The sequence below is a fragment of the Telopea speciosissima genome, chromosome 6 (genome assembly GCF_018873765.1).
Source record: "Telopea speciosissima isolate NSW1024214 ecotype Mountain lineage chromosome 6, Tspe_v1, whole genome shotgun sequence".
Lineage (NCBI taxonomy): Eukaryota > Viridiplantae > Streptophyta > Magnoliopsida > Proteales > Proteaceae > Telopea > Telopea speciosissima.
In genome coordinates, this window is record NC_057921.1 from 58,936,170 (window position 1) to 58,953,471 (window position 17,302).

General features: G+C 36.4%; 1 protein-coding gene across 5 annotated transcripts; it reads left to right on the forward strand.

Moving 5' to 3' along the window:
- Positions 1-10,934: 10,934 nt before the first annotated feature.
- Positions 10,935-16,570, forward strand: LOC122664478 (probable trehalose-phosphate phosphatase F). Of its 5 annotated transcripts, none has more exons than XM_043860311.1 (13): positions 10,935-10,945; positions 13,181-13,284; positions 13,379-13,891; positions 13,988-14,128; positions 14,227-14,298; positions 14,408-14,536; positions 14,651-14,707; positions 14,812-14,913; positions 15,027-15,104; positions 15,226-15,295; positions 15,860-15,930; positions 16,020-16,112; positions 16,209-16,570. In XM_043860311.1, the coding sequence occupies exons 3-13, from the start codon at positions 13,592-13,594 to the stop codon at positions 16,266-16,268; spliced, it is 1,173 nt and encodes a 390-aa protein (XP_043716246.1). In that variant the 5' UTR covers positions 10,935-10,945; positions 13,181-13,284; positions 13,379-13,591; the 3' UTR covers positions 16,269-16,570. The 5 variants fall into 5 exon arrangements, with proteins under 5 accessions (XP_043716246.1, XP_043716248.1, XP_043716244.1 ...); XM_043860313.1 differs by having other exon boundaries at positions 13,386-13,891; XM_043860309.1 differs by having other exon boundaries at positions 10,943-11,066; positions 13,096-13,284.
- The last annotated feature ends 732 nt before the right edge of the window (positions 16,571-17,302 follow it).

Genomic DNA, 17,302 nt, shown 5'->3' on the forward strand with positions numbered 1-17,302 from the left:
TTAACGACAACAAACTCCGGATTTGTCGAACTTGACTTACATTATATAAGCAGCAGTAGTTCATGAACAACATTAACTATGATGCTGTATGGGTAGCCAAGAGTAAGAATTGGACAGGAAAGAAAAGACTGCAACCACTCTGAAGAATTGAATAATCCAAAACCACCATTATTCATCGCAATATCTTTTTCTTTCAAAGTAAAAAATTAATAATTGCTTGTTATATTGAAGAAAGGAAAGGGGAGCCGAACCATATGAAAGGGCCAAATCACAGATAAAAACAAGAAAGAAAGAGAAAAAAAACAAATCACATCAAAGGATCATTGGACTAATAAGTCCAAATTACCCCATCCATAGCTAGGTTGTCCAGAATATATATATATATATAGGAAGGTCCCCCACTAGAAGAATATGGGGTTGATGGTAGAAGCCAAAGCCATTTCCATAATCAAGATGAAGATGGTGTGTTTGTTATCTATCTCTCCACGACCCTCTACGACTATAGAATAAAATTTTGGTCCATCTAATCACTCACTACCTTTGAGAGTTCCCTGCTTCCAACAATCAGAGGGAAAGAATAATTCCATGGATCAAACAATTTTGAGAACCAACCAATGAAGATATGTATTCTACTTCTAATTAGGAGTAGAATTGAATAGACAACTATATATGATATGTAATTAATGTACAACTAACTATGATTATAAACCAAGTTCTATATGATCACTTGTCCTTTTATAAGTATAGATAGATATACTCCTGACTCTTGAAATCTGAATATGAGGCTGCGTTTGGTATGCATTCTTGAATTGCATTTCAGGTTGGTAACGCATTCTAAAAAATCATACCAAATGCATCCATAATTTTAGTACTCTTCAACTCATGATCATCAACATTGGACCCATTATTTATTCACATATATTTGTCATCCTATCTTTTCGACCAGTTGAGCATGTGGATGAGATCAAAATTCGGTGAAGATCTCAAAAAGCATAGGTTTAGATGACTATTTCTTCCTTTTTAAGAGCCTCAATTAATTGTTATTGTGACGATGGTATTATGCTAAACTTTCTCCATAAAATAATACAAAAAGTCGGATTTTTTTTTTGGGGGGGGGGGGGTATGAAAAAAATAGATAGAGTCATATCAACGAAGATGGCAAACATACAACTATAAAATTGTGACGAAAACAACAAAGTTTTATAAGTCCCGACTTAGAGATCTTTCTAAGGCAAATATAAGTTTTTATTAGTCCCCACCTAGCGATCTTCATAAGGTTATAATCATCCTAAAAATTGCCTATAAAAAATCATCATAAAAACAAGATAAAAAATTTTCTGCTCCACGGACTAGTTAAGGGATCGAGTTCAATGTCTAGAGCATTGCAACATGTTAATGGAATAATTACTGTCATTATATTACAAGATGTTTGAAATAACTTCAGGCTCATAATTGTGTTCCATCCAACTCTTCACAAAGGTGGTGTTCGGTCAAATCAAAGACTCCACACTGAAAAAATTATAATGATTAAGGAATAGAAGGGCATTTTGATCAGTTCGCAAACAAGAGGTGCGAGTTTTAGTCAATGTACCTGATTTATTGGTCTAAAGTCTAGAGTCTAGACCGTCTGACCAACAATATAATAATAGTTCTAACTTTAGAGAGGAAATTATGAGAAGTGTAAATTTTCAAACAAAGGAAAAACCCAAAGTATAGGAATGGTTCCTTAATGAAATTGTCTAATTTAAGACCTAAGAAGAGTTCAAACTTTACACCGAGTAGACTAGATACAAAAGGAAACTTCTTAGGTAAGAAATTAAGACGTGAAACGAAATTAGGCAAATCAACCAATGGTGAAGCTTAGCGGGTAAAGAGGTTATTGGCAAATGAGGTCATGGGTGATGAATTTCTTCGTCTTCTACCTTCCCTTGGAAGTTGGAAGAATAATCCCTCTGTTAGACTTTTGAAATTTGAAACGTGACTTTAAAATTTCCAAATTAAGAAGAAAGTCAAGCTTTCAATTCAATTCACGCCCTAAATTTAGAAATAAAAACAGACAGATCCATATAATTAATTTTTAGGTGTAACTAAGTATGTTTACGTTCCAAATCTAAAATGATTACTTCATTTCATAGTCTCTCCCTAATAACTGAAAAACTGAAGGCGTAGAATCCCTTTCAGACGCTTTCGACTGTGTATGGGTAGATGGAATCCGACCGTTTTGAAACCGCTGATGCTTCTATTTCCCTCTTTCTATTCTTAGAGTTCACTCTTCCCTTCTTTTTTATTTTTTGTTTTGTTTTCCTTGTAGTGCCGGCGTCAGCTCCGTGTCAAGTCAAGTGTAAACTTTGTGAAAAGGTAGGTTGGCTCCAAGGTCCATGGGCCAGCGGTGTTGCGTAGTTGCTGTCACTTGCAACTGTCATCGCCGCATCATCCACCACCGGCTTCTCCGTAACCCTCAATCTCTCTCTCTCTCTCTCTCTCTCTCTCTCTCTGCAAAACGGTGTTTACGTGTAAGAACGGGACGTGGAGGTGATGGGGCCCGGAGCACCGACCATGGTAGTCACTTTTAACTTTTAAAGCGTTGAAATTTAAAAAAGGTAAAAGAACGCTCTGTGGGACCCAGATAACTTCATCGCGTCTGCTCTGTGTAGGCCACGTTTAAATGTTAAAATCGAGGTTCGTTGAGATTTGGAGAGAGAGAGAGAGAGGGCAGTTGTTTAGTTGGAAGGTTGGTGGGGTTAGTTGGAGGAAGCGGAAGAAGAAGAAGAAGAAGAAGAAGAAGAAGAGAAGATACCAACCAATCAATCACCTACGGAGCAGTGAGGTCTGAAGGAGGGGGAGGAGGGTCCATGTCCGCATATTTTGTCTTATAGAGAGTGACGACAAAACATGCCTCGTGGATCCAAGGTGTCTGTCTTTCTGTCCTCTTTCGTAGTTTTTGACTTGTACTTTCTATGTGCTGCTGTTTTCGCGTCTCTTTTGTTTATGCTTTTCTTGGTCGTGGACTTTGGGGTTTTGGAAAAGATTCTCTTTACACAAGCACCAATGTGTTTATGAGTTTTACCTATCGATTTTTATTTAGCAAAAAAAAATTTATCTATCGATTTTGTTACATGGCAAATAATTTCGTTGCCATTTTTTAAAGGGGTTGATGTTCTCTGTGTTGCAACGTAAGCTATGTTTAGACACATGGACTAGCCACTCAGGGGTAGGATGATCATTGCGTCCATCTCCATGTGTCTGGTACGATTTACGCCTTCAACACAGAAAACATTCTCTCTTTAAAAAGATTACATATTCTAAATATACATTGGAAAAATATCATTAAGATAATAAGCCCTTTTAACAGTTGGATGGGACACCTTTAATGACAGTATTCAATTTTGTACAATATAAAAACTAGGAATTATGTAGAGAGAGAGAGAGAGAGGTGGGGATAAGAGTTGAGACTTTAGAGTGGTGATAATAATGGTTGGAGGGATAATAATAGTTGGAGGGGGAGGGGGAGGCGTGGTGGTGGTGAGAGTGTGAGACCACAAGTAGCAAAAATGGGAATGGTAATAAAATGGAGTTTTACAGTACGAATTTTAAATGGTAAAAAATTACAGACGGACGGTCAAATAAAAGGGTAAAAAAAACAGAGAACGATAAAAAACGGAAAACAGGCGGTACGGGTTTTAAACGTTTATATTTCGAAAAAGCGAAACCAAAAAAACGTCACTATTCTCATATAAATTGAGAAATTTTTATTTGAAATACATGCTTCTATTTCTGGTATCCATGCATTGACTTTGAGTTGAAAGTGATATCATGAAAAATGTAGCACTTCGAGTCATCTTTACGTCGGTGAAAGAATCAAGCCGATCAGAGTTCGGGAGAGAGAGATATTGTCAGTTAAGTCTAAGGTCTTAAAAAATGCCAAAAAAAGGGGAACATGTTTTAAACTTGTTTTAAACGCGTTTAAAACGGAAATGCTTGTCGTTTGCCATTTTTTACCGTATGTTTGGGAAGCATACGGCAAAAAGTATTTAAAACGGTAAAAAATGGAAACATGTTTAAAATAGATTTTTAAACGCGTTTTTGCTAACAGTGTGTGAGACCATTAGCAAAAAGAAGAAGCATGGTGTTTTATTTTTAACAAGAATTATTGTTTTGCCTATCAATTTAATTATGTGCTCATTAAGGAGCAGTTGGAAAATTAATTACAATTTTAAAATTGAAACAACTCATCAATTATTTCAGGATTGAGCAAGAGATCGCTCCTTGGCCGTGTGGACCCTGCACTAACGCGGGCCAATGAGGATGCATGCAGGTGCATCAAGATGGATGGGTTTTTGATTTCATGAGGGATTGAGCGATAATTTAAAGAGCTCCTATGTTTGAACGTAGAAACCACACAACCAAGCAAGTTCTTCCCTTCAAAATTTATATTCCATTTGATTTTTAATTTATTGAATTAAGATGCAAAAATCAAATCAAACAAATTCTAAAATAAATATCATACCATGAAATTAAAATAATAATTACCAAATCAGGCCTTAATCTATGCACCGATTTATGTGAATCTGACCTAGTCAAACCCCGTTTTGTTTACCAAACATATTTTTATGAGAAAGATCTCCCTCCCCTGCCCCTTTTTAAGTAATTTATCTCCATAGGCTATGAATTTTTGCAGTGTTGGAATTCATCTAACATCCAAACTTTTTACATATATTATTATATATCATATAACGCATATGACGGTCACTGGTGAACGTAGAGGATACACGTCTCTTTGCTCACTTGGTTGACCTTCAACCCACATTTTGGCCTCAATTTGTACATCTATGATCTTTTTATATATAAGAATAGGGAAGCAGTAGACACATGGGAGTGTGGTCAGTACTCCCATGTGTCTATCTCTCTCCTCCTTAAAATAAGGGGGTAGAGATGTCTTTTTACATGGGGAGGAGAGAGATAGACTCATGGGAGTGTTGACGTAGCCCACACTCTCGGACAGAGATCTTTTTCCCATAAGAATATGATATATAAGAACAGATTTGCTTCTAGTCCCCTCCTCTACCCATTGAAATAGCATTTCTCTTCATAGAAAAGGATCTTAACTCACTTGGTTGACATTTAATCCACTCTGTCTTAATTTTCTTTATTTGACATATTTATATGTAGATGTATGTAAAACTTGACATTTTCTTTTAATTACCTTGTCTTATTCTAGAAAATTATTAAAGTTAGACTTATAAAAAGGTTTTACAAAATAATTTGAAAGTGACTTATCATTACGAAAAAATTTTTAAATACCATGGATGAAAGAAAAGTACACACATATAGGGTCATAAATGTTATGCCTTCTATAGTACTAAGGTAATGATATCCTTCCATTTTTCCTCGTTACATACTCTCTGCACACCATCCGAACTCCTCATCCCTTGACAACAAGTGAAGGAAAATTGTCTCTTTATCATTCCGTTATTATAAAAAATTGTTATTGTGATGCACATTTTTCAAGTTTATAAAATGATAGTATTTATCATCATTGAAAAAAAAAATGTATTATATTAGAAAGGCAAAAAAATAAGGTTACAAATTATTTGACACTTTAGATGGTGTCAATAAGAAAATCCCTTTATATAAGGAGAGAGTTCTTCCATTACCAACTGGAATAGTTAATCTCCATAGGCTATGTATTTTTACCATATTGATATTCAAATGACATTAAGACTTTGTGCATATATTATCTAGATCAGCTTGTCTTAATAGAGTGGTCACTGGTGAACGTAGAGGAGCCACGGCTCTTTGTTCATTTGGTTGACTTTTAACCTGTTCTGGCTGGATTTCTTTATGTGGTATATTTATATAAGGAGAGAGTTTCCTCCCCTGGACCCCTATCCGTTGAAATAGCTTCTTTCCATATATCATGAAATTTTTGCAAATGTTGGGATTTAGTTGGCACACACACACACAAACACACACACATATATATATATATATGTATGAAAAATCTTGTTGTAGCCAAGGTTGATTTTTATCAAAAACGAAAAAAACCAAGGTTGGTTACAATAAAATTGTAACTTTACGTTTTTTGCCCTTTTAGTATAACATATTTTTTTCCAACAAGGGAAAACCCTATCATTTAACATTAAAAAAAAAACTACATTAAATAGTTTTCAAATTTTGAAAATCTTTTCTTACCCTGCATTAAATATTACATTATATAACTTTGGGAATAAGACAAGGGGCAATTAAAAGGATGTTACAATTTCTTAATTCTTCACTTTGGTGACAATAAGTTATTCCTTATATGTATTGTCTAGACTCTAGATTAGCTTGTATTCATATAGCGATCGCGAGTGAACATAGAGAATGCACGCCTCTTCACTTATTTGGTTGACTTTTAACCTGCGCTCTGGCCTGGATTTTTTTAATCTAATATTCCCTCCCATACGGAAATAGACTATAGAGTTTTTGTAAATTTCGAAATTAAGCCTGTCTAGATCAACATATATTCATATTAAAGATTTCAATGAATATAATTATCATTGTCACTCAAAGAAATAAAATATAAAAATAATTAAAACTAATAAAACAAAAGAAAAAAGATTTAATACATAGTGGGCACAGTAATGAATAAGAAGAGAAGCAATCTCCATAACTGAATTTTTTTTTTATCATTATCGTCATCACTTATTATTGTTATAATTATTATAACCAATTAAATTTTTGTTCACAAAATAATAATTTTCTTTTATTATTATTTTTTTAATATTGATTAATTAAAACACGTGACATTTATTTTTCAAACAACTATTTTTTATGGGCTATACCAAAAGAGAGGACAAAAAAAGAAGTATTTTTTTACTAATTAAAACATGCTCATTAGAGAGAGAGAGGAAAAAATTTTGCTGCTACCAGGAAAATTCACTTCTCCCTTGGATTCATAAATACTCTCTTAGGTTTTAATATTTTCTAAAATACCTTTTAAGATTTCATTTACTTGGCTGCCAACCTTGTAGTAGGAATGTTCGTCCGACAACAATAGGAGCAAAGGAACACGAGTGAAATAACAACAATAGGAGTTCTTGAAAGCTTGATCATAAGTAAACAAAATGTAGAAGAGACAATTAGTTGTAGAAACCCCCCCCCCCCCCTCCCCCCATTTCTTTGTGATTTTAAAGAAGTTTATTCACAGTTTCTCGTTGTTACAGTAGAAATTGTGACCATAAATGTTTCGCTTCCTTCTTACCATCTATTTTGTTCTCTACTGTAATAAAGTGACATATATTTTTTAGTGTAAGGGACAACGGTTCATTATGACCCATACAAGACCCACTGAAAAATCAGACAAAGACCCACAAGGGACCAACATGAGATCTAATGGACCACACTTATTCAGCCTACTATATTAGTCTGATAGGGTGGGTGTGGGGGTTCGAACACATGACTAGCCCTTGAACTTACGTTGGACTTCACAAACCAACAGCCGACAAGGCCCCATAAGGAAGGTGACATATCTATCAGTGTAATCATGCTTGATTATATTAAGATTAACCTAAAAATACAGCTAACCTTGAATTTACAATCTAACAGTTGCAACCCTTAATAGCACCTGTCACTTTGTCTACTCCTCAATTTCCTCAATGGCCACCCCGGGGGGGGGGGGGGGAATGATTACCCTATCCCCTCCCCCAACACACTGCCCGAATTGGGTCCACCTCCCTCTATTAGAGAAATTGAAAAAATTGACGGGTAGATAAATTGAGGTGATAATTTTTCGTCACGTTGTCTTCAAATCAATTTAATTTTTTTAACGCTTTTTAATCTTTTTCATCACCAAAAAAAAAAATATAAATAAACATGTTTGCGATACGCTCCAATCAAGCGTGCAGCATGGGAAACCATCAACTTCCATCAGAAAAAAGAGCAAATAACGTGATTATACACGAGCATGTAGAGTTACGTGTCTAAAGGGGCCTGCAGGATTGCATTAATGGGTCCCAATTCCAACTTCCAACTTAATCAAAAGGGTGATCTACCGTTCAAATTTCACTTCCCAACAAATTTTGCACTCATGGACTCATGGTCTCATGGTCATGGGGTGGGGTGGTTATTTTGCCTCCTTTGTATCTAAAAGAGGTATCGTTCCCATGCAAGGTTTTTAGTCCCAAGAAAATTAATTAAAAAACTATACACGTACAGTTTCATTTGGGAATATATAAAATGAGGGAATTCTATTTTGACTTAATTGTCACATTAACAACAATGGACACGTTCATTAATTTGATTGAATACATAACACATATTTCATTGGTTAAATCCCTAAAATGCGTTGTTAGATTATGTTGAAAGCGAGTTCAAATTTATTTAATTTAAAAAAAAAAAAAAAAAACAGAAAAGCAAAGACTATTATTTGATTCCTTATAATGACCCTATAATTTTTAACAATTTCAACTTACTTGTTAACTACCTTCCATACTTGTTTCAGGTTCTATCAAAAAAAAACAAAAAAAACTTGTTTCAGGTTGAAATTTGTACATAAGACTAATAACTACTGAGACGCATCCACTCTCATCCAAGTTAGATGTGTGACGTAAATGACGTTGCCTCACAACAAAAGCTAATATGAGTAACAGCCAGAGCATTTATATTTACCCAACTCTAATTACTGAAATTAGAGATTACCATGAACAATGAGGATGGTAATCAATTTCTACTACTTAACAAAAAAGAAAACTCTACAATTATTTTATATGCTTGGCCCATGGTCCAATAACTGTTTAGTCTTATTGAAGTTTTGATAATCCAATGTAGGTATGTAGCATTCTTAAGAATTTTTATTTGAGCAAGAGATCACTGCTTGATCATGTAGCCCTTGCACCAACGTGGGGGCCAATGAGAATGCACACAAGAGTATCAACAGTGATGAGATTTTGTATTTCATGAAGTATTGGATGATAATTTTGTGCGTTCCTGTATCTGAGCGTGATCAAGCAATGTTCTTTTTCCTGCTTTTCGTTTTTTAAAAACTAAATCAAACCATTTTGCAGTTTTGTTTTAAAGCAATCAATCCAACCAAATGGTCCAAATTAAATTTAAGGCAAATATGATTTACAATTCCTCTAGTAGGTCTTTTACAACAGGACACAAAACATTTATGATACTAGATGAGTGTACTTTTCCTTTAACCATAGTGAAAAAAAACTTTTTTCATATTTATGTATAAAGAAAAGGCTGAACACGAACCAAACCAAGGCTAATGTGTCTATATCTCTCTTCCCCCCCAAGCCCTTTGAAATGACCATCCTGCTACTCCTATATTGATCATGGTGTCATATTCTTCTAAATTTATACCTAATAAAGATTAAAAAAATAAAATAAAATAAATAAAATAAATAAAATAAAAAAAGGAAAATCTCTCTTGCTTCTCAAACTAAGCTTACTTAGCAAGGAAGGGTCAAATAATTCTAACTACCTCATGCAAAATAAAAGATTAAATTACTAGTATTAGGCTTATTTATGTTTGTATCAGGAAGGGTCAAATAATTCCACCACAGTGTGAGTGCTTGAGTATTATATATAGTTGTTCTTTATTCTCCACGTTTACCATCCAATGATTCAATAAAAGAGCCTTTTTCCTGTTTGCTTGGGGACGAGATGTACAAGTTATATAACCACCCATACTGGGAGATTGGGCCGGCGGTGCAGGTTAAAATATATATATATAAACAATTGACCCGAACAGTCCAATTCAGACTCCAGAAAAGGTCTAAAGTGCAATAATTTATTGAGAATAATTAATGGAATTTCCCAACACTCCAATGCATAGAATTGGAAAAAAACTCTCCCTCTCTCGGCTTCACTCCTACTTTTGAGAAGGATCCAAGATGGGAAAAAAAAAAGAAAAAAAAAAGATGGATCCCTTACCTAGAGACAAAGAGAGAGAGAGAGAGAGAGAGAGAGAGAGAGAGGTGGGGGTATCTGTTTCTCCTTGTAGGGATTCAGGTGTCCTTTCTCATCTTTTTGACCCAGCGAAAAGGTGCAGTTGCCAGCTCGGATTGGGAACCATGTGAAGTCGTGAATCCCATAACACGACCTTCGAGAGCAGGACCGCTTTTCAGTTACGACCTCATCCCATCCATACCCCTATACCTGCACCACCCCCTACCCAGATTTCCGCACGTGATATTAGCCCCACTCACGCGCCACGTGGATACATCTCAGCCGCTCTTGTACCTGGACATACCACCAGCTGTGCTAGAAAGCGACGCTTGCCGCAAATTCGTCCATCCTTACGTGGAGGGCCCATTCTGACATGTTTCCACGTCACGCTTTTACGAACACAGGTGTCGTCATGCTTATGGACCGCAAAACTCGCCCCCACACGTGTAGTTTCCTGATGAGGGTCCACCGCGGGGCCGTTGGTTTCCGAAGCCAAAGAGATGACCGAAACATATTTGGAACTTTCCGACTTTTTTTAATACAGAAAAAAGAACAAAGAAAACTAATTCTTAATTTAATGATAGAGTTAATAGCCCATTTTATAAATAGAACACAAGATTTTGTAATTTCCGGTGGTGTTTCCCGGTTCAACAACCGAGTTGCCCTGTTTAGCACGTCTTCTTGCCTAACAAAATGCTATAAATACCCGAGCGCCTCACCTTCTTTCTCTTCTTCTTCTCTCTCTCTTTTTCGTCACTTTCTCAGCGCCCTCTCTCTCGCTCCTTCTCCATTTCCTGTGCAAGATTTCTAGGGTTCTCTGCGATTCCTATTGCTTCAAGACGTGTTTTGTTTCTTTCTTTTCTTCATTCTGTGCTCTATATTTTTGTTCTTCTTTCTACTCGGATGCAACGCAGTTTCAATTCTCATCATCTCGTCTGTGATCTGTCGGGGTTCCCCCCTCCGCTTCTTTATTTTTTCCCCTCTCTCCAATAAATAGCTTTGTGCGTTGGTGATTACTCTATATGGTCTGAATCCGAGGTATCTGCATTTCAAAACTCCGTTCTTGTTTCGGTATTGATCTGTCGAAGGAGGTTTCGGTTTTCTGGTGCTCCAGAATCAGGTAGGAGACGGTTCTCTTCTTTTTCTACTGTTGGTATCTTTAAAGATTTGTCGAGTAATAGGCAATGCTGTTGGATTTAATGTGAGCAAGCTATTGTTTTAAAGCGAATTGTTTGCGTGTGGGAGGAGTTTGCTTGCCTTTGTTTTCTTTTGATTAGTATTCAATTAACGGTTTCATGTTTTCCTTCTGATATTGTCTTGTGGGATACTCATTGCCTTTCTGTTTGTCCTGTGGCCTCTTTTCTATTGTTGGCAAGTCATACTTCGTAATATGAAAGACAGACTTCTTTTAATAGGAAGGAACGATGAACCAACGAATTTTTTCATATAAGCTTTTATCGATCTGGCTGTGTTAATTACCTTTCGCGGTGTGATGAGATGACAGAAGGGTTTTGTTTTGAAACTTTCTTCTTTTTTTTTTCGTTTCACACAGATTGGGATATTGGGATCCTGGTTGTTGTCGCTCCTTCTGTAAATTACGGGTAATTTAAATATGAATTGCGATAGCTGCCGACATTAGCCTTACAATTACTTCTCTTTGGAGCTGTATATGATCCAAACGGATGTGATGAAACAATGTCTGTATTCTTCTTAATTGCTTTCACTGTTACGATTTTGTCGACTGCTGTAGACATCTAGAAGGAAATTAGGTCAAATCTCAAATGTTTTTTGTCTTTGTCAATAGACTTGATACCTCCTGGCATAAGCACTCGTCTTCCCGTTATTCTACTGGCCGTTTAGACACCTAGCGGTCATTTCCGACTGCTTTGGAGCAGTACGCAGTACCAAAGGGGACAAATTTCTTGAAGTTTTATACCTGTCTAAGTTGTTTTAATATTTTTTTCTGATTGTTTCTGTTTTGTTTGTTGATCCCTTGAATTTGTGTCCCCCAGATCCAAATGCTTGATCACTCCCATGCTCATATGTAGGCCCCTTCGTGTATGCTTTAAATTCCTGCCCACTGTCTGGGGTAGGACGACTTTATGCACCATCTATCTGTAATCTTCTACATTTTTCTTTATGCTCCGTATATTATTCCAATGGGCCCCTTTTAAAAGTTGATCGATTTGTAAAATTTCTTTCAATAATTGACCCCAGCAATTGTTTCCACGAATGTTTATTTTCATTTGCCGATGCATTTTATTTATGATTTTACTGTACGGATCAATTTCTCTAATTTATTTCGAAATAATTTTTTTTTTGTTTACCTGGTTTTAATCAAATTATCTGGCCATTAGCTTTCCTATTGGTCTTGTTTTTTTGACTCAGACTTTAGCGGAGAAAATTAACATCAATTTAGGGTGTTTGATGAACTGATAATTGGAGATGCATTTTGTTATCTGTTCGGGGGAGGGGAGCATTCATTTGGTTGTTTATTATCATCATCACAAGGTAGAGATGGTTAGAATAACTTATTTTAACTATCAAACTTAAGGACATCAATGCTGTTCATTGATAGTTGGTGGTTAACAATTTATACATCATTGCCATCCAGACTTGCTTGTTTTTCTATATGTTACTGTCTCTGATGTTTTTTTTTTTTTTTATAATGAATTGAATGGAATATAAGAAAATGTAAAATCTGTGCAATGGTTTAGGTCAGATTCTGCAGTTTATGTTGCAGTCATTTGTTATTAATTTTTGTATTTCACTTCTCTCCGCGGACAGATTTCTTCTCTGGGCTGTTGTGCCAGTTGGGTAAGCCTCCTTGTTAAACTATCACTCAAGGTGCAAGAACGTCTTATCTTATAAATCCAGTTATTTTTAATGAATCTTGAGAAGTCTTTAATGTTTATCTTTTTATAGTACACTTTTTGGGGTGTAAAATTTTACAGTAGTTCCTTCCCTTACTAATAATTATCTGTGTTGTAATGCTTGTTTCCATTTTTACTTCTTGCAGTCTCTTTTACAATCATTCCCAATTGGTCTATCCTGTGGAACCTCTTGCGTTCATGGTCCTTGCATATAGCAAAGGACAACTTAACTTCTCTTTTCATTATTCCCATAAAGTATATTTTTGCTTGTGCATTTCCCTATAAGTTTGCATCATCATTTGTACCTGACAAAGTTGTTTGGGTATATCAGTATTATAAGCGCCTCTATTTTCATATTTCATGCAGAGAAGTGCTTGGATATATAGAGCTATTTAGCATTCCTTTCTCAACATTCATTGCAAAAATAATGTTCAGTTATCCGACATAAATGCAGTATAGTTTTGGAGATGAAAAGGTATATAATTTATGATGCAACTATTTTTTGTTTGAGGAATTCTTGATGTTGATAATATATTCACTTTCATTAAAAAAAACCATCTGACTGCCAGTTTTCAGGAAGCCTGTGCTTGATGGACTGCTCACATAACAGCAGTGACAAGAAAACTTTGAAGAGGTGGTTTTTCATTGACAAAAGGGTTGGGTAAAAATTATCTGCAAGAGCGCTGTGAAATTTCTGACACCATTAATCTTAGAAGAACCAGCTAATTCATTTCTTAAGCTTCATACAAACGTTATCAACCATTTCTAGTAATCTGGATCCAATGGACTTAAAATCAAACCATGCTGCTCCTGTTCTCACTGATCCTGCACCCATTAGCAAGTCAAGATTAGGCATCCATTCCAGTCTGTTGCCTTACTCACCACCAGGAGCAGCATTCTCTTCTGGCCTGTATCCAACAATGCCTAGGAAGAAACCCATTCCTGGAAAACTTGATGACGTCCGTGCCAGTGGGTGGCTTGACGCCATGCAATCTTCTTCACCTCCTCGCAAGAAGTTAACCAAAGAATTGAATGTTGAGGTTGCATCAGATGACACTGATGTTGCTTACCGCTCCTGGATGGTATGTTTACTTTGTTTTTTCAGGTTGTTTTGATTTGTTTAATGGAGAAACTTGCCAACAGTAATCACTCCTCCATCATGATTATCTTTTTTGTAGCTCAAGTATCCCTCGGCACTTTCATCTTTTGAGGGAATCATGAATCATGCCAAGGGGAAGAGGATAGCATTGTTTCTGGATTATGATGGGACCCTGTCACCAATTGTAGATGATCCTGACCATGCGTTTATGTCCAACACTGTAAGTTTCTCTACCTCTTTGGAAGTCTCTATATTCTGGTGGAAAAATTATTGAAATTTACCCATATCTTTTTCTGAGTTCTAGTTACTTATTTTCAGATGCGTTCTGCTGTAAGAACTGTTGCAAAGTATTTTCCAACGGCAATAATAAGTGGAAGAAGTCGTGATAAGGTAACTGCATGATCTTCATAGCATTTGCATGAAATTTTGCTTCCAGATAATGGTTCTGTTATTTTTTACTCTTGCCCTTACCTCTTCTCCCCCCCCCCCCCTTTTTTAGGTGTTTGAATTTGTAGGGCTAACAGAACTCTATTATGCTGGTAGTCATGGGATGGACATCATAGGTCCAGTCCAAAATTCTGTGTCCGTTGGTGACCATCCAAACTGCATTAGATCTACTGACAAGCAGGTAACTGAGCGTGCTTCACCTTTAAAAAAAAGTAATAATAATAACCATAAGAAACTGTGAATTTATAATAAGGCCTCTTCTACTTCGTACGTTATTGATTTCTTTTGACTGCAGGGTAAGGAAATATATCTGTTCCAACCTGCTAGTGAGTTTTTACCCATGATCGATGAGGTTTGTAATTGTCTGCACTAAAGTCTCTTGCTGATCAATAAATCCGTTGCATTCTAGTAGGTTTAAAAGGAGACTGATATATTAGTGTTGTAATATTTGTGCAGGTTTTTAGATCCCTTGTCGAGAAAACTAAAGAAATTGAAGGTGCAACAGTTGAGAATAACAAGTTTTGTGTCTCTGTACATTACCGTAATGTAGATGAGAAGGTAAGGTTGGTTGTGCGAGTCTACGCAGATTATGCTATTCCTCTGAATTACTGGTTTTTACTGAACTTTGTTTGACAAATTTAACCCTGTTTTGTCCATGTGGAACTTTCCAGAATTGGACTACGATTGCACAATGTGTCCATGATATAATAAAAGACTACCCACGTCTGAGGTTAACCCATGGGCGTAAGGTACTCTACTTATTTTTCTTGATGGTGGAGTATATGTTTCCTTCTCTGTTTTTTTTTTTTTTTCTTTCCTTACCTGATAATTTCCCGTCGTCATCTTGGAATTTCATACTTTAATGCATAGGTTTTAGAGGTCCGTCCTGTGATCAACTGGGATAAAGGGAAAGCCGTTGAGTTTCTACTAGACTCACTTGGTAAGTCTACCAGGCCAGATTGCGTGTGATCCATATGGAAATTACTTCTTGATTTTATCCCCTTTGGTTTTTTTTACCATTCTTTAGTCTTTATGTACTCTTTTTTTTTTTTTTGGGGGGGGGGGGGTTGTCTGCACACAATATCTGCCATGCGGCAGCGTGGATGAGGTCTAAATTTTGTCGACAAATAAACTCAAGGTCCACTTCTCACATGTCAAGTTTCAGTCCAAATGGGTTTACCAAGTTGCAAAATAGAGCATTGAAAAATCTGACTGCCAAAAGGGTGTATGGACCAACAAGGAAGTGTATGTAGGGTCCAACAAAGGGAGGGTTTGCCATAATGGTTTAAATTAGACACATGACCAATCCAATCTGTTTCATATAAAACGGTCAGAATTACCACGTCATTAGTAAAGATGCACAACTAAGTGCACAGAGTATGTAAGGTTGTGTGGTCTATGCATTATTCAGTCCATGAAACCTTTTGCTTTATTTTTTTTTCTTCTAGTTGTTGGACTGTTCATTTTTAAATCTTATATCCGTATATTTATGAAAATAATGTAGGGTTAAGCAATTCTGATGATGTGCTTCCTATGTATGTGGGAGACGACCGGACAGATGAAGATGCATTCAAGGTAAAATCAATGTAGGTGTTCATGGATTCTTTAGTTTTGATTAGATTCCATTCATTTAGACTAACATTTGATCATGAAATTCCTACCAGGTCTTGCGAGAGGGGAATCGGGGTTATGGTATCCTAGTGTCTTCTTGGCCAAAAGAAAGCAATGCATTCTACTCTTTGAGAGATCCATCTGAGGTATTTTTACTAATGAAATCGTTGAGAAGCTGCATTTCTGATTTTCTTTGTACCTTCTTGATAGATTTCGAAGAATTTATTTCTTGTCATTTACAGGTAATGGAATTTCTCATTTCCCTGGTGAAATGGAAGCAACCCATGGAGCATGTAAAATAGGAGGAGGAGCACAATATGGGTTCACACATAGTTATATTTCTGTAGTAGTTCCTGACAAATAAAATCAGGGCGGGCGAGGAGTTACTCAAAGAGTTTATATTTCAAGCTAGCATCTGGATATGCAATGTCTCACCGTGTCCAAGTATTGCTCAGTGCTCATCCTCCTTTATACATGTTTTACCTCCCAGCTAATGGCTCTGATATCTCCGGTCTCCAAATGTGTTAAATCATTTTTTCCACTCTTCTACCATTTTTGGACCTAGCGTTCATCTATTGGATAATTATTGAAATTTAATTGTATCTATATATCTTATTATAGAATGTAAAGAAAATTAAAGACGTGCTATGTTGTTGCCTCGTTTCTGAGTTTCTTTTTAATGAACGCTTGCATCTTATGTGAAGGGCAACCAGGAAACGGTTCAGAAAGTGAGGACATAAAATTCTGGGTCTGTTTTGGATAGTGAAAATTGGGGTGCAGCATCTCACAAGCAGGGGTGAAATGACCACCCTACCTCACCCGGGCAGGGTGCTCGGGCAAAAACTAAAACTTAAGTAGCATAGAGGTACAGAAAGTTACTACCTCGGTTGACCATAAATTAGGCCCACAACAAGTTAAAACGCATAAGTCTACTAAAGCCCATAAACATTTGGTATCTGAGAGGTACAGAAAGTTACTACCTCGCGACCCATTCAGTTCAGCCGATCGACTCATTTGGTATCTGAGAGGTACAGAGAGTGTTTATTTTTTTGGGTGAATAGGCACAGAGAGAGTTACTACCTCGGTTGACAACATAAAGGACCAATAAAGCAATAACACAGATTATGGTCCTTCAGGGCATATAAAACAAAACCCTGCACTACAGAAAAGGTCCTCCTAGGGCAGGGTACCCATTCTGGACAGCCGATCGACCCATTTGGTATCTCAGGTGGGCCTTCAGAACCTTTTAAACAAATAGGCTACACCATAAATTAGGCCCACAATAAGTTAAAACGCATTAATCTACTAAAGCCCACCAAAATAACTTAAGCACAGA

Coding starts and splice junctions, on each gene's coding strand:
- LOC122664478 (XM_043860311.1), top strand. CDS start 13,592: ATGGACTTAAAATCAAACCATGCTGCTCCTGTTCTCACTGATCCTGCA. Junction 14,299..14,407: donor GTGGAAGAAGTCGTGATAAG/GTAACTGCATGA, acceptor CCCCTTTTTTAG/GTGTTTGAATTTGTAGGGCT. Junction 14,537..14,650: donor TTAGATCTACTGACAAGCAG/GTAACTGAGCGT, acceptor TTTTGACTGCAG/GGTAAGGAAATATATCTGTT.